The sequence below is a fragment of the Quercus robur genome, chromosome 8, assembly GCF_932294415.1.
Source record: "Quercus robur chromosome 8, dhQueRobu3.1, whole genome shotgun sequence".
NCBI classification, from domain to species: Eukaryota; Viridiplantae; Streptophyta; class Magnoliopsida; order Fagales; family Fagaceae; genus Quercus; species Quercus robur.
In genome coordinates, this window is record NC_065541.1 from 11,967,897 (window position 1) to 11,986,851 (window position 18,955).

Here is an 18,955-nt window from a genome sequence, read left to right on the forward strand (position 1 = left end):
TGGTCGGCTTTGCTATGTTAAATAATTTTATTAAAACTATGGTAACACCTTTTTATTAGCAAACATTTTAGCTTTAGTTATCATTGATTCAAATGCTATATTATGGTGCCGAGCAGCGTGTGTAAACTTACAAAACATAAAAACAAAACATGCGAAATAAATGAATAGCAACTTTTATTAATATGGAAAATTGTTACAACGTACAAAGAAGGGCTTAAACAAGCCTCTACAAAAGGTGAACTGCCGAAGCAGCAATAACCACTACAATACAGATAAGTAAACAGTTAGGGGTCTTGTGGGCCCATCTTCAAAGTCTGTCCGATCTCGGCCTCAGTACTGCTCATATCAGGAGAAGAACCTGCTTTAGGAAAAGATGAAGGAGAAGAAAGAAGAATTGGAACACATGAAAGCACTTCAGCGAGCTCTTATCATCAAGGAGCGCAAAGGAAGAAGAAGATGGAGGACATGAGCAGAAGATGGAGGAGATGAATGAGGAAGATGGAGGACGTGAGTAAAAGAAGGAGGAGAAGAAGAGGGAAGCAATGAAAAGAAAGTAAAAGAAGCAAAAGAGGGAGAAGGAAAAGCACCAGGATGGATCTGGTGGGGGAAAGAAGAAGAAAGAAAAGTAAAAGGTGGCGCCAGTGAACGAAGAGAGGAAGAAGCAGGGGCATTTAGACCCTGCCCCAGTCCTGACTCCTTGCACACCGGTACCACATTAGATATGCTCATGAGAGAGCGGGTGGTGATGATGCTGTGTGTCCTCGGCTCAGTCACGTCGAAGGTGCGACGTGACGAGTTCCTGCTTCGGATTTTGGCTAAAAGGTAGGCGGGATAAATCTTGAGTCTCCGCCATCCTTGCCCCGACCGAGCCATCTCGAGCTTGGTCAGAACACGGTGTTTTTGGGAGGGAGAATATTTCTTCATCACCTATGACTGTGGCGGACGTATTACGAGTCGATGTATAATCAGAGGGTAAATGTGAATGCTGGGAGGAATCTAAGGATTTCAGTTTTCAGGGGGATTAAATGATTCACATATGAAAGAAACAACTCATGTCCACCCTCTTTATATAAGGGACGAAGAGGATGGCATTAAACGTGTTCTGATCTTTAAGGAAATCTGCCAGCAAGAATGCGCCTGTTCCGCTCCCCCACGTTATCAGTAGCCATTGAATTTGAGAGGTCTCGTGAAGGGAAAACATTAAAGACCTACTTCGGGTAGCCAAACGGACAGAACGGATAAAGGCTAAATCAAAAAGGATATCTCGTAGATAGGAGCGTTTCCTGGGCATTCGGATAACTGCCAACGCCAAGGAAGGGTCGAATTAAATGAGCCGTAATAAAGGCTCGGAGTTACCAAAACCCCCCTCTCCAACCAAGAGGTCGGACAGCAGGGTTTTGAGGGGCTATTGTGGGGTCCAATAATTGACGGGCTAGGCCCACTTGCTGATGAGGGGTCCAAAGGCCTAAGCCGAAAAAGGTCGTGGCCAGAGTTCAAGAATAGTATGGCCCAATTGGCCCGGAGAAGCAGCCGAGGACAGTGCAGTCCTCGGCTGACCCAAGAACAAGGGCAGAAAGGTAAAGGGACATGCTTGAAGGGAAATCTAAAATATCTAAGAAAGACTTCCTTTGCCATCTTCCCCATGCATATCTCTGCGCCTAACAGAGCCTTATCCATTAACTTTATCAACAACTCTCAACGACTTAGGTCTGGGACTGATGGGACAAGTATCAGTCTTGAAAAGGTCGACCCTACACGTGGACGAAGGAAATTGAACGCATGCGAGTATAAAAGAAAAAATATGTAACCTAAAAGAGGGACTCTCCCCAGTCCCACTGAAAGAAAAAAGGGGCTTCAGAGGCGAATACACCTGAACCATGCACAAATATCTTAACAAAAACCACCGCCGGGTAAACACGACTTAGCCTTTCGATCCCACTCTCTACAAATGATATTGTATGGGCCCATTCACGTCCTGACCCAACAACTATTATGGTTCATTTCGGAACGTGACCCTACATATATATATATATATATATATATATATATATATATATATATATATATATATATATATTATTAAACTTCTCTTTCTTCTCTAATTAAAATAATATTTTCTCTTTTTCTTTCTTTCTCTCTCTTCGGCATCCCTCATCTCCTTGCTTCATTGGCCAGCTCGCTGGCGGTGGTGCTCATAAAATCCATATAAAACCCATTGAATCAGACACCCAACCACCAGAAAAACACCGTATCGGACCACTAGCAACGCCGATCCACCAAACACACATCACAAAACACCATAAAACACAAACCCACAGAGATAGAGTAGAGAGAAAGATCGAAGCAACATCCGTCCAAATTCCATACAACCACCACAAAACACAAACCCATGGCAGATCGGTTAGAGTAGAAAGAAAGATCACAAACCCATGGCACAACCCACAAACCCACCTCCCGGTAACCTCCAAATCGTCAATCCCACCATCTCCTCCGCCTTAACCGCAATCTCAGCCTCGCTCTCGTTCGCTCGGCAACTCGTGCCGGCAAACCGGGCAAGGCATTTCGCAAGCCTCGGATCTGAGTTGGAATTGTTCCTTGCAGACCGCGCAGTGTAACTTGGCCGAGACGTGGGTCTCAACAATTTGGAGGTGGCTATGGCTGGGTTGCGATGTGGGGGTTTAGGTGGTAGCGGGTTTACTGAGTTGAGAAGAAAGAGTGGAAGTTTGATCATTTGTTGGTTCATCTTGGTTCAGAGAAAAGGAAAGAGACAGAGAGGGAGAGAGAGAAAGAGATAATAAAAAATAATAAAGAAAAAATAAAAAATGGATATTTAATTGAAGAGGTAAATTTTCTCAAAAAAAAAAAAAATGAAGTGGTAAAAAAATATCATTGCAGTGGTGGGGGTAGCGGTGGAAGAGTCGGTAGAGGCGGCAACAGTGGCAACGGTAGTAGTTGCGATGGTTGTGATTGTTGTTTATTATAATAAATATATTATTTTATTGTAGTGGATATATTATTTTATTGTGTTAAAAGCTAAAATAGATTCACTGTTACAACATGTGAGTAGGTAAAATAAATAAAGTAACTTTTTATAGTATCAAATAGCTAAATTTTTAACTCTACGGTAGTGGATGCTAGTGTAACTCTTTGTATTGTTTTATATTGGTGCGTGAATGTGTGATCGACATTATCTCTCTTTATTTCTTTGTGGGGTGAGTGGGGACTGAAACAAGTAATGGGATAACTAATTAATGTAGCTCCATCATTCAATTTCAACAAAGAGGATCTCCATTTCTGCTCTTGGGTGGTTGGCCGTTGGCATAAGCCAATGCTGAAGTCAGCTGCAATTTAAAATAGCCTAGTTAATGAATACCCATTTCCTTCATAATTCAGCTAAGTGTCCTTTATATTGACGTGTAGCCCTTTTTGACTATCAAAAAAAAAAAAAAAAAAAAAAGAAGAAAAAGACATGTAGCCCTTTTTGTTTAACAAAAGGTCCATTTGGTACGGAAGTACACATTATTGATTAGGAAGTACACTGTAACAAACAGAACCTTTATCTAAACCACCAGTTCGCACTTGAACACATACTTTAATGGCACATGTTTCTACTAGACAGATGTCTATTTAGACACTATTTATTTTCTTAAAAATTGAAAATTAAAAATTAAAAATAATATAGTAAAATAATTTTTAAATATGTAAATAGTATCGTAAGATTTATTTTTAATAAAAATTTGGTTGAAAAAAGAAGTGTATGGATTCCGTAAAAAGTGCATGGGACACACTGTTTACGAACAATAAACAGTGCCAAATGAGCGTCTAGGAAAAAAAAAAAAAACTGAAAACGCACTTCAGTATAAAACGTGACTGTGAACGTGAATCCAAACCCACACATAGTAGGTGACTAATAAGTGCACCTACCAAAATAAAAAATAAAAGTATAGTAGGAAAGGGTGATAACTGATAACGCCAATATGCCCAAGACAACACAAAAAGAGATGTGTATCAACCCGATCACTAATAGAGTTCATCTATACATTTCATTTCATATACATGTATATTTTGGAATCACTAAAAATTATAAGTATATTCTTCATATTGCACTGATTTGATGATAAGTTATTATTGTAAAATAAATTATATATTCAATTCTCCTCGTTCATATTGATTATCATTTAGAACATCTATATTGGTGAAGTTATATTTTTTAGTTTTTAACAACTTAAAAAATTATTTTATCTATTTTAATATCTTACTTTACAATTCACTTGACATTAATAGTTCTATTTTAACAGCCCTTCATTTATTTTTTATTTTTATTCTCTTTTTATTCTGTGTTTCCAACTGTTATATTTTCAAATAATCGTATGTAATAAGAAAATCTTTTTAGTCTTGACTTTTCTTATATATAAATATGGGTAAAAAAATTCTTAATAATCGAGAAGCAAGTAAACATTATTTAATGAATCAGTTTTGATGAAGTGAGAAAAAGAAAAGAAGAAGAAGAAGAAGAAGAGAGGATCGGTTGATGAAGTGAAGAGAAAACAGAGGAAAAATGAATCAGAAAAAAGAGAGAGAGACAAAAGTAAAGTAAACATTATTTAATGGAAAAGCAAATAAAATACTAATATTTTGTTCACCTATCAACTGTAGTGCACTATCATAAATGGCAGTGCTCAAGTGCCAAAATTTGTAGCAAAAGCTGCATTGATGCAGTATTATTTTTGGTATATTGGTAGTTAAAAATAGCAATTTGGTAATTTGGTATCACCAATATTAATGTCCTTACCAATTTTTATTAACAATAAAATAATAATTATCTTTTTTTATAAATTTATAAAAATTTTCACGAAATTATATGTTAAAGTTTTTGTAGCCCAACCAGTATCTTATAGTATTTATAATTGAGACATTTAAAATTCAAATATCCTCACTCATTTTCAAATATCGAATTAAAAAAAAAAAAAATAGAGGTTAGAATTTACCTGGAAGAATCATATACAGTATAAACCATTATAACATCGAAATCCATAATACAAAAAAGTAACTTATAATGGGGTCATAAGATTAAAGCAACTTAGCCTACTCTATAATTGACTTATCAAATAAAGCACGTTTGAATATGACCCCACCCCCCCCAAAAAAAAACAAAAAACAAAATAGAGCAAAACGTTGTTGATATACCTATGCTAAAGTAATCATCATTTTTGTTGCTGGATTCTAAAATAATCATCAATTGATTATGCTGTTTGTTTATTGATAAACATTTATATAAATAATAAGTGGTCATTGAAAAGGTTCCATGGCAAGCGCAAGATCCAACATACATGAATTTAAAAAGAATAACAAAAAATAAAACGGAAAAATAAGTACAAGAATATGGTTTTTATAAGTTTTGAGAGATTCACCTACCTTTTTTTTCCTTTCTTTTCCCATGAATAATTATTTTTCTATTTTTCTGTATTTGTAGATCTTAAACATTTGCATAATTTGTTTTTTTTAGGTGATTAGAAATACTATTTACTTATACACATATTGCTTGGGAAGGTACCACCCTGTCTAAGGTGGCCTCCAATCAACAATCGAGTTCAATTCTAAATTTCAATAATTTCTTTTTTGTGACTAGAATTATAAGCATAAATTATTTTCTCAAATTAAAAAGAAAAAAAGACTTATAAGTATAAATTATGTTTTGTGTCATCATACTTTTTTGCACTTCTAGTTGTATATGAGAATTTATAGTTATTGTTAGAGATATATATGTCTAATATATATCTCATATATCTCTAACAGTTTTGAGCAATGTTCATATTTCATAGTATATATACTCATTATTTTTGTACAGGAATTATGACTTGGAAGTTGAAAATTTTAGTATACACACCAAAAATTAATAAATATTTTGGTCTTATGATAAGAACTATTATTAGGATTGGACAACATAACTTAAAAAAAAAAAAAAAAAAAATTAAGTGTGTGTTCTGTGTCCAAGTGAGTGTATGCAATAGAAATTTCCCTCTATGTACAGACCCGGTTCTCCCTCCCCAACATGGCAAAACAGCAAATACAACGCAACAGTCTGACCCAACAACAATAGCTCCACGTTTTTTTTTTTTTTTTTTTTTTTGAAGGAAACCACGTTTTGATTACTATATAAGAAGGAGCCAATAAATGTACCCCAACAATTTTGTGACACAAATTTTGGTCCTCTCTCTTTCTCACTTCAGAGCCACCACTACATTTTCCTTGTATTGGTCTTGGCCAATTAGTTTGTTCTTTTCACTATTTGCCACAAACACAGAGACTGTTTACTTGCTGCCATATTCCATCCAATAAATTGCCTAGTACGCTACTACGCTTTTCCCATTAGGCTTCTCTGTCTCTCTCTTTTTATCTATCTTATTCTCCCCCTCATACTCTGGGATTCAGTGGACAAATCCAAAGACTTCCTCGAGAGTTTTCTGAGATAGGGGGAAGCCAAAGTCATATTTGGTAAGAATGTTTAGTGGGTCTTCTTGTCTGTCATGAAAAGCTTGAACTTTTGGGTCTGTTTGGCTGCCGAGAAAACATTATTTAACGAGAAATCATTATTTAAAAAAAAAAAAATATATATATATATATATATATGGCGTGTGTAATCTATAAACTCAACCCAACCCAACTCAGCTAAGCCATGCGTGTTGTAGAAAAACCTATCTCATTTTGAAGTTTCATTTTTTATTTTTTTTTCTATCTTCTCGGAAACTCAAGTATAACTTTTCATTTTTTCCTTCACTTCCTTGGCAACTAAGCGGAATCTTATTAAGGTTCTTCTTTTCTCAATCAGTTTTCTCATTGACCCAGTTTCTATTGGAGTTTAAAAATATATAGTTATCGTATAGTTTAAGGCTTTGGTACTTGCTAGCTATGTTTCCTGAATTTTCTCTTTCTATATAGAATAAGCAATGTTTGTTTGACTAGGATACGGCTTTTGGAAGCTTTTTGGTTACCTACATAATTTCGAAAATCTTTGATTTATTGAGTATATAGTTTTAAAACGAAGTCTACAGCTTTATTGGATCAATTAATTTTTCAAAACTTGGTTTTAGTTTTCTGGGAAACGAAAGGAAAATACAAGGTTCAATTTTTCTCCACTTTCTTAGCAGCCAAATGGTTTATTTTCTATTATAGTTCACATTTTGTTGTTTTTACAATCTGTTATGTTGTTGTCCTGTTCAGGTACTCTCTCTGTATCATTTGTAATCAGACTCTGCAAGGACTTTAATTGTTGATACATGGAGAACGGTGGAACTAGTTCTTTTATGAGGACTAGAAGATTGGAGAGCTACTTCAATGCAAGCACTGGTCTTAGTGTGAAGGAAACAGTGAAAAGTTCGGTGAAAGAAGAATTGGAGTTGAAGCCAAGGACCGATTTGTATGCGGATAGTGATGGATGGGCTTCAGTGTTGATATCTTGGATTAAAATTTTCATATTTTTCGTAACGATGATGTTTACGACATTCGTTTGGGCGTTGATCATGCTGATGCTTCTACCATGGCCTTTTGAGAGGATTAGGCAGGGGAATATATGGGGACATGTGACTGGTAGATTGATGGTAAGGTGCCTTTTGATTTTATGGTTCATGCTAAGTTTGCTTGTGCTGAAATTTTGAAGTAAATAGCCATGGTGTTGAAGTTTTTCTGTGTTTCTTAATGGTTGAGTAGAGCATATTAGGGAATAGGGAGTATAGAAGAACAATATTGGGTATTTTTATTATTTGTTTGGTTTCTGAGAAACTTGAGGCAAAGGATAGGAGATTTTGTATTATGCTTTTCTTTGTTTTGTTTCCATAAGACCCAAAAATCGAGCCATAGAGTTGTATTAGGCTAATATGATTGCGCTCTCTCTCTCTCTCTCTCTCTCTCCTTTTTTAATTCCCACTGCAATATCACCGGCCCCAGAAGACTAGAAGAGTTATTGGCATTGACTTTGTGGTCATGATCTGGTTGCTGTTTTATCCACATCAGCTTTCGGTCTCCCAATTTCATTTGCTAAAATAATGTTCCTTTCATGTGCAAATGTAGAATTTATTAGCAACCATGTAAAGATTTATAAACTGTTCTCTTCAAGGTGAATGACCTATGAATTGCACACAGTAAGTTAATGATTCCTTTTGATTCATAGTCATAAAGATTTTGCGAGAAAAATTTATCCATATATTTCATGATAAATGAGTGGCTAGATGCCCAAGGAGAGACTATTTTTCTAAATTGTTGAATGCTGAAAAGTCGAAACATTAATTATAGTGATCATGGAATGTACCACAGCATGGCATTGATTTTAGGCTGTAGCAGTTTGAAAAACAGAAAATGCTCAGGTGGGTGGCAAGATAGTGACTTCAAACCAAAAATGAAAAGAGAGTTAACAAATTGTTTTCTTCAACATTTATTACTGAAAAATATATATACCTCCCGTTTCACATGCTAGACTCAAAGACAACTTGTCTTAGGAGCATCTTACAGTGAATGTGTTCTTAAGTAATAAGTACTCTATATTTTTTTAACCTAACTCAAAACTCTTTATCATACATTGCATTGAGGAAAGATATGTTCAATGAAATAGAACCGTACACAGAACAATACCATGTAGAACTAGTGAAGTAGGGCGGTGTACTGCATTCTTGAAGATATGACAATGCAGTATGAATATGACCAGAAAACATGTGACCATAATGTCCTAGGTTTCAATTCTGATACTACTCCACAAGCATTTACTGATACCTGAATAGTACTCATCAATAGTGATTTTGCTGTTCAACATATCCTATATTAGTTTCTGCAGTTTATTTAGTTGGAGAATTTGAGGGGTTTTGTAGTAGATGATTAATGCTTCAGAACATTGATCGCAGATATGGATCCTTGGGAATCCTATAAAGATAGAGGGTGCTGAATTTTCTAATAAGAGAGCCATTTATATCAGTAATCATGCATCTCCTCTGGATGTTTTCCTTATAATGTGGTTGACTCCCACAGGCACTGTTGGCATTGCCAAGAAGGAGGTATGTTCGATTTTTTAGAATAAACATGGCAGGTCTTTTTTCTGTATTTTTATTTTTATTTTTTATTCCTTCAAAATAAAATTTTTATGTATCACCATTAAGATTAGCTGTGCCTTTTCATGGAGCTGCTCATGTGAAATTGTGAACAAGCAAGGTTCCTCTTAGTAAATATCTACATCCCACTCAAGATACTCATTTCTTGCTGTCATATTTGATTGATCAAGGCCTGGTTGTCGACAATTTTGGTTTCTTCCCATCCCAACACAAACTGGAAATAGTTCTGTTTTGTATCATATAAAATATGAGTTTGTCATATCAGGTTGAAGATTATTCTTTGCAAGTTAAGCAATTATACTGTTTTGTTTTTCTTAATTGCTATTGGTGACAGTCAAGATTGGCTGTAGGAGACATGGCCTAAGGAAACTTGGTTACACCAGTCTACCAAAATCCTAAAATTAGCCTATGTAGTTGCAGTAAGTTATACAGCAGCATGTTGCTACCCCACCCCCTTTTTTTTACTTACTAAATCCATTCCCAGTGACAGTACATTGTGAAAAATGGATTTGTGCCTTTAAAAGCTGTGGAAAGTATTTTGATTTCATGGTGTAATCTCCAAGTGCCTCTAGCTTGATTAACTATATATTTATGCAAAGGTGATTTTACTTGCTAGTTGCCTTATGGTACGTTTATCTTTATTTTGCATATAGTCATTGTGCCTATACCACATTTGCATACTTTCTGGGAGGGATTGATGAACTTCAGTAACTTAATAGTTATTTGATGCAGATAATATGGTATCCCCTATTTGGACAACTTTATGTCTTGGCAAATCATCTTCGCATAGATCGCTCCAACCCTACTGCAGCCATTGAATCCATGAAAGAGGTGTCCCTTTTTCCCCCACATTGTCTGTCATGCATTTTTTTCCCCTGTATATCTAACTTGTGATCCTTATCATGCCCAGGCAGCCCGAGCAGTGGTGAAAAACAACCTGTCTTTGATCATTTTTCCTGAGGGTACCAGGTCCAAAAATGGACGATTACTCCCCTTCAAGAAGGCATTAATTCATCCCTTGTTTGATCACATTATTTTCCGCACATTTATTATATAATTCACATAGTGGAATTGGTGGTAACATTGTGCATGACATTAAGTGGCAGAAGTCATGTAGGGGTATCCAAGCCAATGCACTAAGCACTGGACTTGGGCCTTTCTTGAGTATTGAGCAAATACTTAGGTAATAAATAAAGTTTTAAGGCTACTAGGACCTCCCATTTTATAAAATTTAGTGCATTTAATATAATGGAATGCAACACATGATGACATACGACCTTCATGTCAAATTTGGCTTACCTTTATTTGGATGATAAATGTTGTGTTGATCTTGCTGATGTAACCATAGGCAAAAATAAAGGAGCGAATTCCATATAATATGATGATTATAACTAAATGATAAATGAATGATCTGTTGACCACCATTTACGTGTATTCTTTCTTCATTTGTGTATTCTTAGGCTATGTAATTGATGTGCTCACTTTCTTGGTTTTGCTCTATATTAAAGCGTATTGCTAACATATCACTTTGCCCTTGCAGGGCTTTTTTCATTTGGCATTGCAAACAGGGCTCCCAATAGTTCCGATGGTCCTGACTGGTACCCATCTAGCATGGAGGAAGGGCAGCTTACATATTCGGCCTGCACCTCTAAACGTAAAGTTTCTTCCTCCAATAAGTACCAAGGATTGGACAGCTGACAAGATTGATGACTACATTAGGATGGTACATGATTTGTATGCCAAACACCTTCCTGAGTCTCAGAGGCCTCTTCCATTAGAAAGCTCCAGAAATAGTTGAGCTGTTGAGGTACCTCATCTTTGTGATTGTTCAAGTCTTAGAAGGAAATCTCATGTTAATTGCTGCAATAAGCATAATTTAATCAATTTTGAGAGTGGCATGAATGTTAGTGTAGTATACTGCTCATACTATTGCAATAAGCTCAGCTTGCTTGTACAAGAACCATTATTGACTAGGTTTTCTTAGTCTTGTAAAATTAGGTATGATCAGTTTCAGTGTTGATGTGAATGGTATCACCATCCCATTGCTCTTGTATATGGGTTTGTATAAATTTTGTTTCTGTCATTTCAACTAATAGCAAAATCCATTTTCCACTCAAAGTTCACAGCTTTCATTAATGGTTATTCTTTTATGGCGAAGGAAAATGGCACAAATTAACATCCCATTTTCCCACCAGATTAGCCTTGCTATTGTTTCAGTTCAACACTACTTGATGATGAGAACTGATATTTAGAATTATATGCTATACAAGCATTATTAGTTTTTCCATAATTTGTTACTTCCATCAAATGGTGTCATGGACTCATGGTGGACCTGGAAGTTAGCTTTTGTCATACATGATATTGCAACATGGAATATTCTTAAGGATAAAAGAATGAACTGCTCTGAGCTTGCAGTTCGGAATATTCTCTAAGGAATTTTGAGTGGCTCCATTCAGAGTACAAGTACAAAACTGAAATCAAAGACGAAAAAACCTTAGAACTACTCTTTATATCTTATCATAATGAAAATGAACTCTAGAGTACCATTCTTCGGATAAAGCTCAATATTGAAAGAGACTGCTCCCCCTAAAAAAAAAAAATGAGGCCCTAAAAGTTAAAACCCCCAATACAAGGTAAGGTTGGTCAATTCCTCTCCCAAAAAAAAAAAAAGGTTGGTCAAGAAAATTACTCTTTATTCTTTCATCTTTTTATCTTTTTTGTTTACATCAAAAATTCCAAACCTACTGCTAATTTTAACCGATTCATTGCAGATAAGTAGAGGAATGTCTATATTCAAAAGTCTTAACAAAAAGAAAATGAAAAAAAAAAAAAAAAAAGAAGGTGGGGGGGGGGGGGGGGGGGGTTGTAGTACATTGTAACAAAAAAAAATGTTTTTTTTTTTTCTTTCACAATTCATAAATCTATCATAGTGTTCGGTTGATCTTATTTTCATCTTGAAAGAAAATGAACATCATTTTAAAAGATCATATTTTTGAAGGAACAGTTATGCATTTGTCCAACTTATTTTTAAGGAAAATAAACCAATCCAAATAACTATACCAAACAAACATGCCAAAAAATCAAAAGGGTCTACTTCCAGGTAATGCATATATGAGATAACAAAAGGTACATCACATGTTTTAGTAAGTGTGAATTTTAAATTCTATCTACGTGGATGTGAGATTACAATTTGATTCGTATATTCCAGTTTCTGTATGCTGCTCTTCTTTTGGGTTAAGTTTAAGTGATGAATTATTATATTGTATCATATATATAATGTTTAAATTTGATCATGAGTGTGTTAAAGTCACAACAAGCCACGTGCCAAAAGCATATTATCATGTATTATCCAATACTATGGGTCACAATCACAAATCACAAGCATGAAATTTTGACGATTAAAAAAGTATATGAACTGATCATTTAATTAATAAGAGATTATTCATATTTCATAATGATCATAATCGTGTGGCCCGCCCTATACAGAATTATAAAACATGAATAACGTGGACATCATTTATTGACAAAAAAGTAAAGAAATTTGTGGAAGTGGTTGTTGTTGTCATTGCCTTAAGTAGTTTATAATTTCAATGCTATACTTTTTTAGGAAGAAACATCCAAGGAAGTAGTAGATGAGGGATGTTTTATAATTGTGGGGGAAAAAAAAATATACAGTGTTTCCAATTTCTTGATGACAGCATTTCGAAAATTCATCCAACTTCTAGGTCCAACATAGTCTCAAGACCAGCTAATATGGACCCTTTGTTGTTATGGTAGATTTAAGGGTAAAATCCAAAGAGACCCTGCTGAATAACTTATTATAGAAAACACTCTTTGTGTTAAAAATCGATTTAAAAATTTTGCTATTTAAAATAACGAAATGACTCTTTGTATAAAATTTCATCGTCATTTCATCAGACAAAAAATATCACGTGAAAATATTTGTTAGATAGAGAGTTTAGTTATTGTACACTTGTTTTTGGCTCACATTATGTTCACATGGTCATTTTTCATTTAACTAGTGTCAAAAAGTCAGAAATATAATATAACGGCCAATTATACTATTATAAATACTATAAGGAAAATGTTAACAAATGCTATTAAGTATTTGTGAGGCCCAATAATTTATGGGCCAGGCCCACTTATTCATAGGGAGCCCTAAGGCCCAAGCCGAAGAAGGTTATAGTCCAAACTCAATAACGTAAAGCACAAATTGGCCCGGAGAAGCAGCCGAGGACAGTGCAGTCCTCGGCTGACCCAAAGCTCCACCAAGAAGAGGGGCAAAAACGGTATAGGGACAAACTTGAAAGAAAATCTAAAATATCTAGGAAAGGCTGCCCTTACTACCTTCCCCATACATAGCTCTGCACCTAACAGAGCCGTATTCTTTAGTTTTATCAACCACTCCCAACAACTTTGGTCTTGGACTGACGGGATAAGTATCAGTCTTGGAAAGGTCGACCCTACACGTGGACGAAGGAAAGTGAACGCAGGCTAGTATAAAAGAAAAAATAAGTAATTTGGAGAGGGGGCTGGGAAGACTGGCCAAAAAGGAAGGGCCTCCCAGTCCACCTCCAGGAGAAAGACTCCAAGGGTGAAGACACCTCAATCACATATGAGCACCACAAAAACCCACCGCTGGGTAACCGAGGCCTAGCCTTTCGAACCCACTCTCTACAAATGATATTGTCTGGGCCCATTCACGTGCGAACCCAACACTACTGCGGTTTGTTGCGGAACGTGTCCCTACAGTATTGGTTAACAATTTATTTAAAGAAAATTTTTATGAAAAAAAAATTAATATTTTGACAGTTTTTTTTTTTATTTCTCATAAAAGTAGTGTTAAAACTTTGCTAAAATAGATTGTTAACCATTGTCTTAAGAGCACTTCTTAATATGACTCATATTATAAATAAAGGTTTGGAAAATTAAGGGAGTTCTCTTTAATAATGACCCATAAATCAAGGAGTCTCTTTGTTTTAACCCTAAATTTTATGTCCAAGTCAGCCCATATTTTGAACCAAAATACTTGGATTTGCTAAGACAGGTTCTCACCACAAGTATAAATGAAAATACCTATGCAAATTTAAAAAAAAATCTTAAGAGGTTGGGTATGTTTAGTAACTATTTTTTCTCCTTATTTTCTGTTTTCAAAAACAATTTTCTATTTTTGAAACTAAAAAACTTGTTTGGTAACCCAAAATGGATTAAAAACAAAAATTGTTCTCAAAACTCAATTTGTGAAGGAAATTGAAAACATTCAAAAAACTATTTTCAATTTTTAATTTTTAAAAGTCAATGAAAACACACATTTAATTTAATAAATCTGTCTTATTTAATGAGTTGTTATTAGAGTCTAAATCCTAATAATAACATATTTTAGTATTTTCTATTTTTTTCCTTTAAAAACTTTTTTTTTTATTTCAACTATCCAAACATCTTTTTTATTTCAAAAATACAAAAAAAAAAAATTTTTTTTTTATATTACCAAAAACAAAATTTTAAAAAAAAAAAAAAAAAAATTGTTATCAAACATATCCTTAAACTTTTCTTGTGCCAAATTGTTTAGAATAGTCCACCAACTATAGTTGTTATAGATAGAAGATGTGGAAAAGCCATAAGTAACTTTTTATGTCATTTTTGTAACTAGCAATAAGAATCAGCAAGCCATCTAATTTTTCAATAATTTTTTGTATTAATATTATGGTGTGTTTCTCTTAAATTTATCATTTTTTTATACAAAATAAAAATTTTACTCTAGTCTAATATAAGTGTACATATGTATAAATCAAAATTATACTTTCCTTTACAAAACTCTTGGGAATAGAGAAGAAAAGTTGCAGTTGACCCTTTTTGTTGTTGTACGTTTTGATATGATTTGTTTCTTTAGAAATTGGTTGGCTCATGAAAGCTCTAATTAATTTGTACCCCAATGAAGTGAGAAGAATGATACTCCAACCGTCTCTCTAAATTACTGTTCATGACCAAGAGAGCTAATGTTTATTAGCAAAAGAATAAAATAAATAAATAATTAACACAACATATTAAAATATTCAAGTTATATGCCAAAGAGATAACACTCATTTTTCATACAATATAAAACTAATCAAATCAGAACAAGAAAAAAAAAAAAAAAAAAAGTGAACGCCGATCTCTGGCTTTGTTCTCTGCTGGTCATTTGTGTGTGTGAGAATTTGAGAGAGTGATGTGTGTGGCTAAGAGAGAGAAAGTGCTAGAGATGAAGGCAAAAAAATAAAAACAAAGAGAACACACGGTGTGGACTGTGGAGGTTTTGGAAAGAAGAGGTAGAAAAATGAAAACAATGAGTGGTGGGGAATAGGGATACGTGTGTGGAGGTGGAAAAAAGAGATGAAAAAGAAAAAGAAAAAAAGAAAAGAAAAGAAGAAATCGTTTGGTTGAAAAAAAATAAAAAGAGAAAGGAAAAAATAAAATAAGAAATAAGAAATTAAAATAGAGAAATGGTACTATAATATTTTCACAATACTTACATAATAAATCTTAAATGGGAAGTTGTTATTGGCTATTATTGGTGAGAAAAAAATTTTCAATGATGAGTTCAAATTAGAACTAGTAACAACTTATCACGAAGGATTTGCTGTGAAAAATATTATGAAGGTAGCATTTCTAATTAAAATTAGATGACCTACAACTCACTATATCACTACCACAAGTGCTTCGCTAGATTTGTTAAAAAAATATCATTAGAAAAAATTTAAAAATATTACCATTGGGAGATTTAAAAAATATGGTAGTTGGGAATTTGAAAAATATAGTCATTGAAGGAAGATTGAAAAAACAAAGAAAGAAAAATTAAAAAAAGAATGAAGAAATAATATTTAAATGGGATAGATAAAAGATAAAGAGTTTGTTGAAAAGTATATTTAAAAAAATAGATAGATAAAAGGTATAATAAACTGTTCATTTTTTAAACAGTACAAAAATTTGAATAGACTACCGAAGATGAAATTAACTCTCTCAAGGCCTCTAGTACTGTGGTTCTTGAAGAAAATGGGCCAAGCTGATAGAGTCCTTTAACGGTGACATCAAAGCCCATATAACTGTTTTTGATGATGATCCAAGCCTTGCTTGTATATGGACCCAAGCCCTGCTTATATTGTGTAATTGTTTCCCATTTACGTGTTCTGTTACCATTTTTGTTCATAGAAAAAAAAAATTATATGAATAAAACTACAGATGATAAAATTAGGGCTACAACAAGTTCACAACACTCTATTTGTCTGTCACCTCACATATAGGTCATTAAAACAAATTTAAATTGCAAGTTGTGGTGGGCATATGCAGTGGTTGGCAAATTGGGAGATATTGTGAATTGATATGAATTTTTGTTTTTAATTTTGTAAATTTGAATGCATTCATAGATGTGAATTTTTATTGTGACAGTAGCTTTATTGATGAAAAAGATCTAAAGTGTGACATTACTTAATTTCTTTTTATCATTATTTATTTTGTCTCTATGGAACTTTTTTTCACGAAAGTAACTTATATTTTAAATGACAATAATGCTAGCACAATATATTTTCTCAGAATTCTTGGTAATTTAAAAAAAAAAAAAAGTTCAATTCCAAACTAGTTTAAAGAAATCTCCTGAAACGAATAACGTAGCGATTTAGAAGACTATTCATGAGTTATATGATTAAAACTATACATGAATGATCTCTTCAATCGTTATATAATCAACTAATGGAAAATAGCTTTAAACCTATTTGAAGTTAAACTTTTGCTTTTGTTTTTTTGACAGGGTATGTACTTCTTCTTTTGTTTTAAATAGAAAGACTATTGTCTCTTAAATTATTTTATTTTATATTTTTTGAACTAGATAGAAATATTATCATATAAATACCAAACCCCTTCTTTTTGAGACTCGTACTAAGATAAAAGGAGATACCATTCAACTCAACTTACTCATTGATATTGTCTCTTTAAGGTTTAAACAAGTGTAATTAAAGACAACATATGCTGCTATACGTACATGCCACATGAGATTGTGAGTCATGATCATTGACAAGAAAGAAAATTTCATACTATATAATAATATCACTTACCTTAATAAAGTTATTATATTTTTTGTTCTTTTTACGAAAGTCATTCTATTTTTATTATGAGGAAAAAAATCATTTTGTTTAAGCTAAATTACAAATTGCATCCTTTAACTTTTTATTTAAAATTCAATCTAGTCCTATAATTTTACTTTTATTTAATTTAGTTCTCTAATTTTTTTCAAGGGTTACTAACTGCACAATTTTAATGGAGAATAATGGGAGGACTACATTGAATAAAATTGAATGGAGATAATAATAATATTAATATTATTATTAATAAAAAAGGTAAAATTAATTAATTAACCAAGAAAAAAGTTGTAAATTTATTCAATGACATTCTGCAAAGTGCAAGCACCCTCCTCAAAAAAGAAAAAGTCCAAAGAAGAAGAAAAAGAGTAAAAAATGTGAAAGGTCCCGTCACTTTAGCTGAAAATTTTTGGGTGACTCGAAGTTTGTTGTCATTGGTTACTGTCTCTCTGGTCAACTGCATGCAGTATTGCACTTCACTTTACTGTACTTTCTCATTTACTAATTAATTACTGTTACAGTTTGGTGTGTTAACAAAGAAAATAGAAAATTGGTTTAACATCTAAATAATAATAAGTGTACCTTCTTTTGACATAAAGACAGGTACAACCTTTTTATTGGCAAGTTAAATAAAGGTACTTTTACTACCTTCTTTTGTCATACTTTCTTCTGTTATAATAAGGAAAGAAAAAAGAAAAACTAAATTGTTTACCACAAAGAAAAAAACTATAAAGTGTAGCACTGCTTATATTTAGAATTTGGTGTAATTACCAACTATGTATGTAAGCAATGCTTGGTCATCATCAGTAAAAAGATTACTGTTTTTCTTTTTTATAAATATAATAATTATAATGAAAAGAGAAGATTTAAACCTTAAATATTTTTGTTAAAAATGTCATAAATTACCCATTAAAAAAGTTATAACTTATAAGACTCTTGGTGATCCGTGTTTTCTCTTAAAAAAAAATGTTGTGATTATGAGTTTGAGTTCTTACTCATTCAGTATTAGCTTACCATAAAAAAAATTAATTTAAAAAAAAAAATCATTCATAATAGTATTGAAATTCTTGCCATAATTATTGCATTCAACACCTAGAGTTTTTTTAGTGCATTTTGAACAACAATTTTATCCCTAATATCATAAATGCATTAAGAACTTTCACCCATCATAATGCATTGCAGAACTTGGTTATCATTTTACTATAGAAAGTTTATTAACAAAATATTTGACACTTGACTATTAGTTGTTAGTAATAATTTAAAAAGTGATATCAATAATAGATTCAATTTTAAAAACTTGTCAACTTAGCTATCATGAAAAATTAATTGCCAACTTAGCTATAATGAAAAATAAATTGCCAACTTAACTATCATGAAAAATAAATGTTGTGAAATATATATATATATATTTTTCCATAATTTTGCTCAACTCATTTTCAATTCTTCATTGCCTCCTAAACAATTTGCACAACTTGCCACACGATTTATAATATTGCACTGCACAGCCAATCGGCTTTGCTCAAATCAGGCCACTGGGACCCAGCCACACAAATCTCATCCTAACTCTCTCACCTATATTCGAAAACTAACCCTCATGACAGTCAAATCATCTCCCACCACCTGGATATTACCTCAAATTTAAATTAGTGGGACCCTTCTATTCCACACACCTGGCACCCTCCCACTGGCCAATTCCCAACCCTCCCTAATAGACCCGTCACTTTATATACACTTCAATGTGCCACCTCTCCC

General features: G+C 33.3%; 1 protein-coding gene across 4 annotated transcripts; it reads left to right on the plus strand.

Moving 5' to 3' along the window:
- The first annotated feature begins 6,199 nt into the window (after positions 1-6,199).
- On the plus strand, positions 6,200-11,213 carry LOC126694614 (1-acyl-sn-glycerol-3-phosphate acyltransferase-like). 4 transcript variants are annotated; one of them, XM_050390978.1, is made up of 6 exons: positions 6,200-6,495; positions 7,222-7,598; positions 8,892-9,041; positions 9,828-9,926; positions 10,006-10,098; positions 10,636-11,213. In XM_050390978.1, exons 2-6 carry the CDS (start codon positions 7,278-7,280, stop codon positions 10,891-10,893), a joined length of 921 nt encoding a protein of 306 aa, XP_050246935.1. In that variant the 5' UTR covers positions 6,200-6,495; positions 7,222-7,277; the 3' UTR covers positions 10,894-11,213. The 4 variants fall into 4 exon arrangements, with proteins under 4 accessions (XP_050246935.1, XP_050246938.1, XP_050246937.1 ...); XM_050390980.1 differs by lacking the exon at positions 6,200-6,495 and adding an exon at positions 6,638-6,809; XM_050390979.1 differs by lacking the exon at positions 6,200-6,495 and adding an exon at positions 6,826-7,120.
- Positions 11,214-18,955: the final 7,742 nt, after the last annotated feature.

Bases quoted from the DNA above. Each gene is read 5' to 3' on its own strand.
- LOC126694614 (XM_050390978.1), top strand. From the start codon at position 7,278: ATGGAGAACGGTGGAACTAGTTCTTTTATGAGGACTAGAAGATTGGAG. The intron at 7,599-8,891 runs GTAAGGTGCCTT...CATTGATCGCAG, and splicing joins ATGTGACTGGTAGATTGATG to ATATGGATCCTTGGGAATCC. The intron at 10,099-10,635 runs GCATTAATTCAT...TTGCCCTTGCAG, and splicing joins GATTACTCCCCTTCAAGAAG to GGCTTTTTTCATTTGGCATT.